This window comes from Perissodus microlepis, chromosome 20 (genome assembly GCF_051167445.1).
Source record: "Perissodus microlepis isolate ML-2025 ecotype Zambia chromosome 20, ASM5116744v1, whole genome shotgun sequence".
NCBI lineage: Eukaryota > Metazoa > Chordata > Actinopteri > Cichliformes > Cichlidae > Perissodus > Perissodus microlepis.
In genome coordinates, this window is record NC_140480.1 from 29,910,988 (window position 1) to 29,924,277 (window position 13,290).

A 13,290-nucleotide genomic window follows, 5' to 3' on the forward strand; every position below is an offset into this window, starting at 1 on the left:
TTAGCACATTACAAGCCATCCTCTCCCAGCTCTGCAAACTCCATTGCCATGGAAACATATTGACATGCACGACATTTGGCACGCAACCATTTGTCAGAGCTTGGTGATGACACAAATCTCACACAATGGCAGCTACTACTCAGGTTGGGGTAGTAATGTCCTCAGGTTGTCAATTGGACTGATGCCCCAAATGCCTGACAGGTAAAGACAGATTCATCTGCATTCACAGATCTACAGCTTTCAGTCCAGACAGCAAATATTTCAGTCCGTTTTCAGATTTAAAAAAAAAACACATACGGTGTCACCATGCTCTTTTGTGTTGTAAAACTGTCCAAAACAAAACCAGATCATATTTCTTTCCATTTGTTCCATTGGCAGAACAAATATTATGAATATCTGCTTTTTTCCATGTGCATTGCACCTGAAATCTGTTAATGACAAGCTCTCAGCATGTTCCGTTTTTAAGCAGCATTAATATGTTAAACACTTGTCACCATATTGTCTATTAGAGCGGGCTGATTTGTGTCAGGGTTCAGCTCCATTTGGTTGTTGGATGCTTGCTTGATTTTACCATTTAATCATTTTTAACAGTGCAGCCTTGTGATCTCTCATTGTTCAGCCACAAAGATCAAAAAGCGGCTTTCATAAGCGAGGATTTAATGATAAAGCAAACGAAAGCCTAACACCAGATGTGCTTTTTAGAATTCAGGCTTATTTTAGTTTAACGGCACTGTCTACAGCTTTCACTATCTAGCAATTGCACTGTGGTATATTGCAAGGCTACTGTCTGTAATGGTCTCAACTGATTCATTTTCTGTATAGTACTTTATCCATGTAACTAAATTAATCAGTTTGCAAAGCCTGACTTGACTTATGAACCCTCTCCTCAGAAAAATTTGAAACTAACTGAAACTCTAAGCTATTTATTGTTGACTTTTAAGGTGCAGCAAGCTCAATTAAAACTGAAAGAGACAGGCCATGTAACACTTTGTAAGTCAGAGGAAGGACGTTAAAATTGATCTGCTTTTTTATGGAGCGCATATAGTGACACAAGGACAGAGGTGACGTGCTCACATCTCTAATCTCTTGTCAATATTCTCTCAGGACACTTTGGGTGTCTTGTTGATTTAATGCAGCATACAAAGACAGACAAGTACAATTTTACATCAGATGATGCTGAGTGATAAATGTATGAAGCCCAAATCCTGTTATACCAAATCAAAACAGCCATTCAGCTCACAAGAGATGCAGGTAAAATTAGTGAAATTAAAGTAGAGGTCTTTAATTAGGTGTGGAATGTTTTTGCCTTCCAGATTCAGAAATAAGTTGAATTTTTTTTATATATTTGTTTATTTTTTTTATTTTAAAGCTGCAAGTAGTGAAGACAGTGCTGGATTCAAGAATGATAGCAACAACATAAAAGTCCCATCAATGACTTATGTGAAAGATCATAGTACCATGAGTCAAATTCAGCCCACCTGTGCAATGAGATTATGATGAGTCACCACATTACAGTGAAACCTGCAGCCGGAGTGGACAGGGAGATACCAGGGAAGTGAAACTCCTGCTTGGTGACAGATGCAGCGATATACTTCCATCACAGAGTAATTTAAAACTGTGAAATCATCAGAAATATGTTTGGGGATAATTATTTAAGGAGTTTGTTTCTGGATCAGAGGAAAGGACCGGAGGAACTATCAATATATGTTCAGTGTCTGTTCAGTTTTCATCATTAATACAGTCATTTCTTAAATGTATACTTTGCTTTGTGGTTATTTAATGAGGAAATAGAGGAATGAAAGCTTTAGGGAATTTACGCAGCGACCGTTAATTATAACTTCTAGCACACGTGCGTGCGTAAAGTGGATGGCTGGGCGCGCACACAAGCAGCATATCACTGCGGGAACAGATATTGTCAGACGCGTTATTTGGAGTGGGAGTGAAGGCTATGGACGATTTATCGACTGATCCCCTCACGCACTGGATGGTCTACTTTTTTCTGATCCACGAGCTTTTAATAAAGTCTACCTGAAAATGAGACGCATAGAAAACAATCGGTGATTTTCGTGTTTTTCAGGTTTTTTTGGGGGGAGGGTTTCTTCAAAAGAAGATTTAGACTTTAAAGGGATTCTGCTTTTTTGTTTGTGTTTCACTTGGATATGGCATATCTTTGGATCCAGTAAGCGAAATTTACAGCGTCAGGCGCGTCTGCAGCGGGGGAGAGCAGTGGAGGGACACGGAAACTTGTGTGGTGCAGGAGACGGTCTCTGAATCTGCGCTGCCACAGTTGTCACAGACAGAGAAGAGCCATGGTTACTTCACTCCTACTGATGCTCAGCTGGACTGTGATCTCTGAGGTTGTGAGAGCTCAGAATGACACGGAACCGATCGTCCTGGAGGGCAAATGTCTCGTGGTCTGCGACTCTAATCCGGCAACGGACTGGAAGGCTTCATCCTCTCCGCTCGGCATCTCGGTGCGCGCCGCCAACTCCAAGGTGGCTTTCTCTGCAGTCCGGAGCAACAACCACGAACCGTCGGAAATGAGCAACAAAACAAGAATAATCTACTTCGACCAGGTTAGGACCGTTTTTTTGTTTTTATTTTTTTAATGAACAACACTAATGACAAAAGTGGTTAAATATATATTAATAGCACTTTCCAAATCTTTCCTGTCTTTTCCATAAAATTTCCCAATGAACGAAGGTACTTGGGTCTATTGTTTTTGTACAAATATTTATCTTTAAGCCCAGTTTTGACTTTGACAGAACATGTTTGCAGCTTTAAGTATAGCTGCAGCTCAGTTTAGTTTGAAGCTGGTTTCTGGTGGCATCGGCTGGCATGTGGACACTGTTCAAGTGCACATAATCACACGCAAGCAGGTTCGAAAGTGACTGGATTATGTTTGAGGGCGGGCATCCTGCAGAGCCTGAACACGCACCCATCATTTTGCCTCAAGCTACCCCCGCCACGCACGCGCGCACTCGACTACGCGCCCCATCCACACATTCACCTACATAAATACACCCAAACAAATCAAGCAGCAGCGAAAACAACAAGAACTCGATTAGTCATGCATAGGTGGGCAGTGTAAGGTGTTTGTAACCATATCACACAACTGATCCTCTGCCCTCTCATTTACATGACATTACATAACGTGATCTTTTGGTGTCATACTGCACTACCAGAGATATGATTGGTGTGGATCATGCATGCTGTTGCCATGAAAGCAACCCATGTCAAAGGTCCTGGCTGAGTCTTAACAGGTGGAATTCAAGTGTATGAGATTCTGCAGGAGCCTTTCATGCCTACAGCGATAACCCAGTCAAGTTCACATTCCATATTATTTTAAATATTCTATGTTTATATGACTGTAGGATGAAAATATCTCCTTCATATACCAGTGTGTTCATTTTGAATTGTTTTTAACATACAGAAGTAGCCAATGTTATTTCTACTGTATGTATCATATTAGAAGTAGTTTCTCAGTCACTTTAAACCTGAACAAAAGAAATTCTCGTGTTTTTTGTTGCTGCAAAGTGGAATTAATCTATAAAATCTGTTGTTGGGTTCCGGATATCATCTAGTTTACGCATCACTTGTTTTTTTGTGGAGTTGGAAATTCACTTGCTAGGTTTAGGTCTCTTGAGAAGGAAGCCTGAATTAAATGTTTTTTGAAGTGTGTCACACTCACTTTGTGTCTGATCAGGAAAGCGACCTGGTAGCCACAACAGTGAAGTGTGCTTGGCTGATGTCCTATTTAAATATTTAATCCCAAAGCCCATTTGAAATTAAAACCTTTATTGAAGTGCTGAGTATATAAACACCTTTGTCGCATTCTTTGTTTCCTCCCTCCTTTCACAGGTTCTTGTGAATATAGGAAACTACTTCACATTTGAATCAGTATTTCTGTCCCCGAGGAAAGGAGTCTACAGTTTTAACTTCCACGTGATTAAAGTGTACCAGAGCCAAACCATACAGGTATCACTTTATGTTCATTTTACAGATCTGTGCAGTTGACTCAATTGTAAAACCCCAATTTCAGTGTCTGGCTGGGACAAAATATCTTTCTCTGGGACAATAAAGAAATTATTTGCGCAGGGAAGCACACCTTACTTCTGGAAAAGGGAAAACAATAATTGCATGTAATCTGCAATAGAAAACATTCAGCGACATTTGAAAAAAAAAATGCTGTCTCATTATCAAAACCTCATTGATTGGATTAATTGCTTTATTCCATGAATCACCACCACCGCATTCCCACACCCACACACATTAAACAAAAAGCACAAACACCTCATACTGATATGGCTGTAAAAAATGTGTTAGGTTAAAGGTTTGAATAAACCTGCTCGACGCCAAGGTTATATTTTCAGTGACTAACTAACAAGAATTTCATTTGAATTTAAAATGACCATGTTGAAATATAATGGCTTAAAATACAATTACCTCTGCAAATATTTAATTGTACAAATGCCAAAGTTCATCCGCCTTGAAAAGAATATTAAGTAGCTAAAGTGAAAAAAAAATGAACTAGGAAGGTAACGCACAGTAGTTGGTGATATGCATCATTGCTGCTCTTGGTTTTCTCAGATACACGTGCTACATTCGCATGTCAGTGCATTTGTTTCATTAGTATCATGAGCCTTTGTATTGCCTCAGTTTGAAGCTTCTTAATAAGTAATTTGCTGTCAAATTCTGATTTTAGGTTAATCTGGATCACACTATCTCACCTAGTGATTCCTCCATTAAAGTATTATGATGAAGATGATTTTAAGGGAGAGATTTTATCCCCATCAGCACACATGATTTTCTTTGGTGCGATAACAATTTTGCTTTTTTGGAGGATTCTGATAGGCAAAATTCATGTGTCTATGAGCACATCTGTAACCAATTTGCTTGATGTTCCTTTGCCCCCAGAGATGCTGCTTAGAAAAGAAAACAGGAAACTAGTGCAGCATTTCTTCCCCCTTACAATTTTGGTTGTTTGAGAGTTCGTAACACCCGAGTTTGCATTACTGGCAAGCCAGCGTTCTTGTAAAAGCAAAGGGAAAATTAATGTTGCTAAAAGTTTTGTTTTTCTAATTTGAACATTTTTAATGTTTTACTCCTTTATTATTTCATTACTTTGAAGAGTAATAGTCTCTTTTTGAGTTTTGGGTGGGGTATTTGATACCTTTTACTTTTTCAATAGAGCACTACAGAGAATTTTCCTTATATAAAGTGCTTTGCCAGTTGTCAGTGTATGGATGAGTAGTAACGTAACCTCTCAGAGCCTGTAGACTGCTTTTATGTCAGAACAATATGATGTTAATTCTGGCTCTCTGATGCCTCATTTAATAAGTCTTCCACTCCAATAGAGTGACAACAGTGAGCAACAATAGCAAATGTTACCTTAAAAATGAAGTCTACTAATCATCAACTAGCGCAAAACAGACTCAACTAAATTGTAGCTAGCAGACTGTAGCGTCCTTGCTTATTGAAACTGTTGCTTGAAAACTTCCTCACGAAATAACCAACTAGCGTTTACATTTAAGCAGAAACGCTAGTTGGCTAGCTTCTAAAATGATCTCGTCACTTAACAAATTAGTATTTTAATCAGGTTCATGATGCTAACTTGTACATTATATCAAAGCTGTGCAATATTACGTTGATTCAAAGCACAGATAAGCTATACAGATAAAAGTATTGGACCAGACCTCTTAATAGTGTTTTCACTGCCATTGTCACAAGTGTATACAATCAAACACATAGCCGTGCAGTCTGCCTTTACAAACATCTGCCAAAGAATGAGTCGTTCTACAGAATTCACTGAATTTGAATACTGCGATAGGATGCCACTGTGGAAAAAGGTAAGTTTGTGAAAAAATTTCCCTCCAAGATATTCCACAATCAGCTTTAAGTGGCATTATTAAAAAGTGGAAGCATTTAGGAATTACAACAAACCATTTAAATGGTGCCTAAAAGCCACCAACACACTGACTCAGTAACTGCAGAGTTTCAAACCTCGTCTGGCATTAAAATCTGCCGGGAGCTTCGTGGTATGGGTTTCCAGGGCTGAGCTGCTCCTGTAGGTGTAATATGTAGGTAGCCCTCTAATCTCACTAATCAGCATATATCTGCCATAATTAGCATCTTCATATTTAAAGACAACAGACCACAGACAATCAATGATATTCAGTGGCATTGAGTGATAATTGGTGAAAGAACTGCTGTCAGTGCAAAGCAGACCAGTCCAAAGCTAAACTCTAGAAGAAAGTCAGCTTTTGAATAAAGTTAACTTTGACACATGACGGGGTGCTAAAAACATTAGAGGATAAAGCGATCCAAAAAAGGCGAAGTGCTCCTAAAGTCAATTTTGCACTGTTTGTTAGCCACTGTAGCTACCTTATAAAACACATGCAGATATAATCTCATGTACATCTCAATGTTGCCTTTAAAAAAAGTGAAAACTCACTGCTCCAAAAGGGGTTAAAAAAAAGGGAGAAAAGACTTTATATTCCTCCCTCTTCCACTCTATACACAGTAAGTGCACTTAAGTGTTTGTATAGTGGGTTTAACATTACTGTCTCCATGTAAGAGGTCAAGTGACATAATTACAAATAAGAAATAAACTATGCTGACCCACATCTTAGATTCCGTTTTTCCTGCTGTACTCTTGCTAATTGTTACTTCTGTTGGATCATCCAGGTGAACTTGATGTTGAATGGGAAACCAGTCATCTCTGCCTTTGCGGGTGACAAAGATGTAACTCGCGAGGCAGCCACTAATGGAGTTCTGCTCTATCTTGAAAAAGAGGACAAAGTCTACCTAAAGCTGGAGAAAGGAAACCTAGTTGGTGGATGGCAATACTCAACATTTTCTGGCTTTCTTGTGTTCCCTCTGTAAAAAAGAAAAAAAAAAGAAAGAAAAAAGAAAAAAAAAAAAGAAGATTGTAAGCTTACTGACTTCTTCATAATGTGTTGTCACAGTATAATCAAAACATTGCTGCTGCATCAGTTGGATCTTGCCAAAATGTTGAAAAATGATAGATGGAAATGGATCCCAACATAGAGAGGAAAATAAGACTTTGGAAATGGTTCACGTTCGCTGGAAGTGCTGTGTCCCCGTCCAGATGAAAGAGAGACTTGAAATGTTCCCTATCGTACTGTATGTTCCTGTCACTCAAGCAGCCTCAGAGAGGAACATTAAAACATCTCAAAAGTACTTTTCAGACTTTCACTTGTCGGAATATGTTTAGCATACTGATGTTTTTTCCCATGACAACGGTTGCATTCAAAGACATCTGCCTTTTGAGAGTAAACCATATGCCTGTTACCTGTGTAGCTTGTCATCAACCAAGTATTTGTATTGCTAAGTAATGGGGAATGTCTTTTCTGGAGCTAATTGTTCCAGGATACGTGAGGGATAGCAGTAATGTAGGTCACCGATTGCCTAAAACAATGCTATTGGAAATTCCTTAATCAAACAAAGTAATTTAAAATTGATTTAAAAATTGCTGAAGTGGCCACAAGCCACATCACCTCGTAGACTTAACCTTTAGAATTTTACTAAACGATGTCCACGAACACAGAAAATTACCACAAAGGGCTTTAAATTACCATGAAGAGAAAAAGATCAAATGATCCACAAAGACATGCAGCTAAACCACAGTAGCACAAAAAGATACAAAATGAGCACAAAACATACAAATAAACAAAAACAAACTGATTGAAAGGACACACAAAGAAAATGTGAGGAGTCTGCTTTCAGTCGGATCTCATTCCTGGCACACTGACGCTCAAGTTGTGAGATAAGTACAGGGTGTCCTTTGGTGTAGTGACGCATCAGGTCACAGGGGCTTGTTTAAAAGTGAAACCATGATGTTTTTCTATACCTAACCGAGTTTTGGTACCTAAACTTAATCAATCAACAAGCGAAAACAGAATAAAACAAAACTCTCGTTTGGAACACCTATGTCAGGGAAATATGATTCATGCCAACTGTTTTAATAGGACACTTTCTTCCGTGTTCAGTTATGCCGGGCAGTCAGTCTTATTTCAGGTAGGAATTTGGCTTTCAACCACAATGAAAGCACGACAAATCTAATAAAACAATTCTTTTGCATTAATCTTTTTGCTGTGAAGCTCTCGTTTTGTTCGGTGGTATTTTGCTTTTGACCCTCTGTAGAAGCCAAAAGTTTCGTGCTGTTTATTTCAGCACAAGCTTAAATTAAGAAACGAGAGCTTTTAGTCAACAATAGGAAGAAGTAAAAGTCCTTAAAGGTTTCTTTAGGTGAGTCAGCAGAAGGACCATTAATGATTGCTTTCAGCTGCTTTTGTCTCCAAGGCTCCAATCTGCTTTCAGCAGTGTGCAGCCGAGGTGGCGGTTGATTGCTTCAGCTTTCCATCACTCTTCCTGTGATTACCGCGCAGATCTCAGAAGCCGCAGAAATCCTCTGCTGCCTGGGCCTTTTGTTGTGCCCTGTGTGTAACTTCTTATATTTTGTGATGGAAGCTTCTGGCCGGTTGCCTTTACAAGAAAGGCTTTATGGTCAAAAACACTCCCTATTCTGTCCTGTAGAAGATCCTGGTATCCCAAACCAACTCTATGCCTTTATTTTTTGTCTTTTATTTGAATTTTAAATAAAGGACTATTTTTTTTTTTTAAGTAAATGCATGATGTTTGTTAAGTTGACCATGCTAAATAATCAAGATAACATAATAGCATAATCAAGCAGTACAGTTTTGCCTCATCCAATGCGTCAAAGCACCACTGCTAACCCAGAGTTAATGGAGAACCAAAGCAGAGCAAAAAGCAAGAAAGATGGTAGACTTAAATATGTCAGGTGGCCAGATGCATGACTTTAAATGAGGACTAGTGCTGCTCTCGATTTGCTTAATTGTTTAATTAACTGGCAACTGTGTGCCAAAAAGCTCACGAAATCAACTACGATAACGGCATCGGTCAGTGTTATGTTTACAGTGTGTTCGTTTTTCTGCCCAGAGGGCAAAAAAGAAAATAAGAAAAAAAAAAGAAATTAGATACTGCAGTAAGGGAAAGATTATGGCTTTGGTCAAATGTGAATAAAGTAAATCGTGCTTCATGTCTCTGTTGCCTTTTTCTATCATGAACAAAGACCATAATCTCTCCCTGACCTTAACCAAATGCTGAGTGCCTCCACACAACCATGGAAAGTGTTAAGAATGAATCAGTGGCGACTGCAGATATTGTACTGTAAGAGCGCATAGTACTCGAAAACAAATATGTTTCTGAACCTGCAGATAATTGGATTTGTGTTAAAATGCACTCGTTCAAAATTCAAAGCGTAAAAAACAAAATTCCTACATGTGCTCTCCTAATAGATCTTACACAAGTCAACTGGTTTATGGACCTTAATAAAGTTTAATGGGCATCTGAGAACCTTAATTAGTTAACATGCTGATAATAAACAGATTCCTGTCACAGTCTGTGAGCATAAGCCGTTTCCACTGGGTGGCCTGGGATAACTGATGAATTAATAAACTCCTTAATTGTTACTCTCCAGCTCAATGTGCGCTTACAGTATATAATGGTTCCCCTCTTCATCTCTACAGTAGTTACAGCCCTTGCTGCAGTGTGCATCTGCACTGTTAAAAATCAACCCTAGGAGAGCCTATTTCCCTCATTATTTCGTCCTGAAATGAAAAAAATACACCCTCATCAGCTTGAGCCTCTCTGAAGTGTTCTAGATGTTCACTTTCACTCTTCGAACGTACGTTTCTGCCTGTTGGTTGTTCACGTATTATTTGTCAGTGATTGATAACTTTCCCTTGGCATCACTGTCACATTTTGTAACCAGAAAGGGAACATTGAAGAGGACGATTTTTCATCTTTCAGTTAAAGCTAAGAATGAAAAAAAAATGTTCAGCTCAACAAAGCTCCTGAAAATTGACAGTTACAGTTGTGTAACTGTCATGCCGACAGCTGCACAAGAAAATAATGCTGAAATTAATACTGCAAATATATTCACCGAGAGAGTTCTGTTTAAAAGTTTTTTAAAAGTACAAGACTGGCAGCATTTATTAAATTCCACTATGTATATTTATTTTGCTGAATTGAAATAATATTTCTGGTGTCTAAATTACATTTGTATTTGCTCACATTGGTGGAATCATAATGACTGTGGAAGCTGGACTGTGCCCCTGAAATGCTTAAAGCTTCAGTTGGTGATAATTTTACTCCTTAATTTTGTATTTGAACATATAAATGTAAATCTATGGGTTCAAAAGTTTTATCCTGATCATCATTTTTTTTAATCAATGTATTAATTGTATACATTAATGTATAATTAATGTATTGACGAATCTGCCGTTAAATAACAAATAAAAATTGTGTTTTTTTTTAAAAGACGTAGCATTATTACGTTTTTTTTCCCCCAAAAACTGGAAAAATCTGAGTTTATGCTGCTGTTGCTTGTGATGGAGTTCTGCTTTAAGAAGTCCAAATCTATGGATGTGATGGAAACACACAGAAGATAAGAACAGTAATAGCACTCACTGTGTATAAAAGATGTGATATTGCCAATTTGTTTGTGAAGTGGGAAGATGAGCGGGTCACGTTTACAATTTTTACTTCTGGAAACCTGACATAATTGCGCTGACAGAGACACTAAGGCACTCTGTATGCTCATAGGCATATGATTTATCATAATGTAAAAAATATAAAACTTCCTCTTGTATTCATATGACTTGAAACTAATGAGCCCATAAACCCATCAGGAAGGTGGACAGTGGCAGTGAGAGCTCTTTGCCATAGACTTCTATACAACCTGGTTGTTCTTTTGCAGTGACAAGAATCACCCCTATCTCACCATTACAAAGGATGCAGGCTTAAGACACAACTACACTGGTTTCACTTTTCAACCATGAGTTATGTCCATCATTTATAAACAGTATATGTGAAATAAGTATAAAAGAAACCTCATGTCAATTTTGGATAAGCTTTTAACATCTGTCCACAGAGTCACGAAGGAAATTGAGCTTATCCCAGCTGTTGAGCTGAGAGGCAGGGTACAACACGAACAGGTCACCACTCTACAGCCAATTGAAAATAACCTAAGTTATTCTAAATTTCCTCACAGTCTTTGGACTGTGAGAGGAAGCCAGAGGTCCAGCAAAGAACCCTAACAGGCGCAGGTAGAACTTGCAAACTCCAGAAAAGCCTCAGACCATGTTCAATCCCAGGACTTTCCTGCTATAAGGTAACACTGCTAACCACCACACCACCATGCTGCTCACACAATAATGAATAAAAAACTGCACACATTACATTTCTGAAATTTCATGAATTTTCATCTAACATGTGCCAGACTGTACTCATTCTCATATGACCCATTAGATTCTGAATTCCCATTCCCATGAAAATTTTCACCATCTCCATCTTGTTATTTTTTTAAGGAGTGGGTTTAACTGTGAAAACTGCATACTTATTGGTTAATAACTTGTCAGTCACACTGGTGGCCATTAAACATGAATGCAGGGTTAAAGAACTTTTACACTGGCTACACGTAAAACCACAAAGCTAAATCCATCCTTACTTTTACAAAACTAAACTATCTCAGTATATTTAAGTACATTCCATAGATGGTATAATATATAAGTAACGAAAAAGCAGTTGGATGTGTGGTGGTTGGCATCTCACACACTGTGGTTGAAACGAATTTTGTGCCATCTGAAAACTTGAAGATCATGCTTTTTTTTTCCAGGTAAGGCGGGCATGCTAATTTGTGCAGCTTGCATCAGGTCAGATTAGTAAATAGAAATCCCTCTTCATTCTTGTTGCTCTTCAGCAAAAATCTTTTTTCTTCTTATTAAAGGCGGACATTTATTTTGTATCTGCACAGAATTTTCTTGCACGATAAATGCAATTCACATGGTTTTTTTTTATGTTTTGAAAGGATTTTACTTTGCTGTTTACCACAAACAGAGCAGTATTGCATTTTTTTGTTCATTCATTCTCAGCAGAAATAGGCTGTCATGTGAATGAATTGCTAGGTGATGATGGCATTTTCTTTATCCTCTGAAACAAGAAAAGCAAAAATGTTGATTCATGTGTGGTTGCCTTTTCTATAGGCTATAACGGCTTTTCCCTCTCAGAGCCAAATCACACAAAATATGATTAAAATATGATTTTATACATTTCAAAGAACTTAAAACGATATGAGGTAGGCCAGGATTATTCACTTCAACCAACGATGTGTAAAAGTTGAGCTCAGGAAAATGTCCTAAATCAAAGAGGAATAAAGGAATATTCTAACTCAGGTTCTGTGGAAACTATTAGACTATCTCTGTATAGTCTAATAGTTTCCACATAGCTGTTTTTATAAAATGAAATTTTAGTTTTTTCCCTGTTTTATTGGATGACAAATGCAGTGTGGCATTTAAAACACAAGGAATGGTGTAAACATGCTATGAAACAACCACAGGGGGGTTTAAAATTGTCATTTTTAAGCGATTCTCAAATGACATGAACAACAGCCTATGAGAGGATGATATTTTGGAAATTAATGACACAGTAGAGACAAAATTTCTTTCAAGTGCAACTTCAGAGGGAACAGGCTGACCTGAAGAATTAGACCAAAACAAAGAAGATTATATATCACCACTCCGAGATAACACGCATATTCATTAAATAGCTCTAAGTCAGTAATCTGACATGAGTTACATTGTCAGCCAGTGTTGTTTGGTGCAGGAAAAACTGTGCAGCTATATCTCTATGAACAGCAAACCGTTTGAGTTAAAAGAAGATGTGCAAGTCGTGTCATTTGTAATTGTTATGTCATATGAGTAATGGACAAACACAGGTTTCAGTGGCCTTTTATCTAACGTGCATTTATTTGCAATTCAAGCGGTGGTAAACATGTTGAATCCTGCTCTCTAACGTTTGTGTTATGTGTTGAAACAACAATAATACCTTCTGTTAATGAATCTGATCCCAAAATCATTTGCAGAGAGATTATCTGCCACTGCAGCTTGATTTGTTTCCGACTGTGTTCAGGCTCTAGATTGACTGTTTACTAGATAATAAGTATCCTGCCACAGAGTCAATTTTAGGTAAACTGCATATGTCTCGAATTTCATTAAACAGCAGACAGAAGGCCATCCTGAGAACTTTACACTCCAAATCCACTCCAAATGGTAATTTTATGTTTGTGTAGCTGTGGGACAAAACTGCTGCAGAAAAGAGGATTTAAGGAACACAAGTTGTTGCTTTGCTCAAAGCTATGGTGGCAGGTGTGCTGTGTTGAATTTCAAACCTAATTCTGACCTTTAC

The 13,290-nt window shown here is 38.1% G+C and overlaps 1 protein-coding gene across 1 annotated transcript; it reads left to right on the plus strand.

Moving 5' to 3' along the window:
• The first annotated feature begins 1,518 nt into the window (after nucleotides 1-1,518).
• On the plus strand, nucleotides 1,519-7,203 carry cbln4 (cerebellin 4 precursor). Its single transcript, XM_084916123.1, has 3 exons — nucleotides 1,519-2,576; nucleotides 3,862-3,978; nucleotides 6,688-7,203. The coding sequence occupies exons 1-3, from the start codon at nucleotides 2,310-2,312 to the stop codon at nucleotides 6,883-6,885; spliced, it is 582 nt and encodes a 193-aa protein (XP_084772249.1). The 5' UTR covers nucleotides 1,519-2,309; the 3' UTR covers nucleotides 6,886-7,203.
• Nucleotides 7,204-13,290: the final 6,087 nt, after the last annotated feature.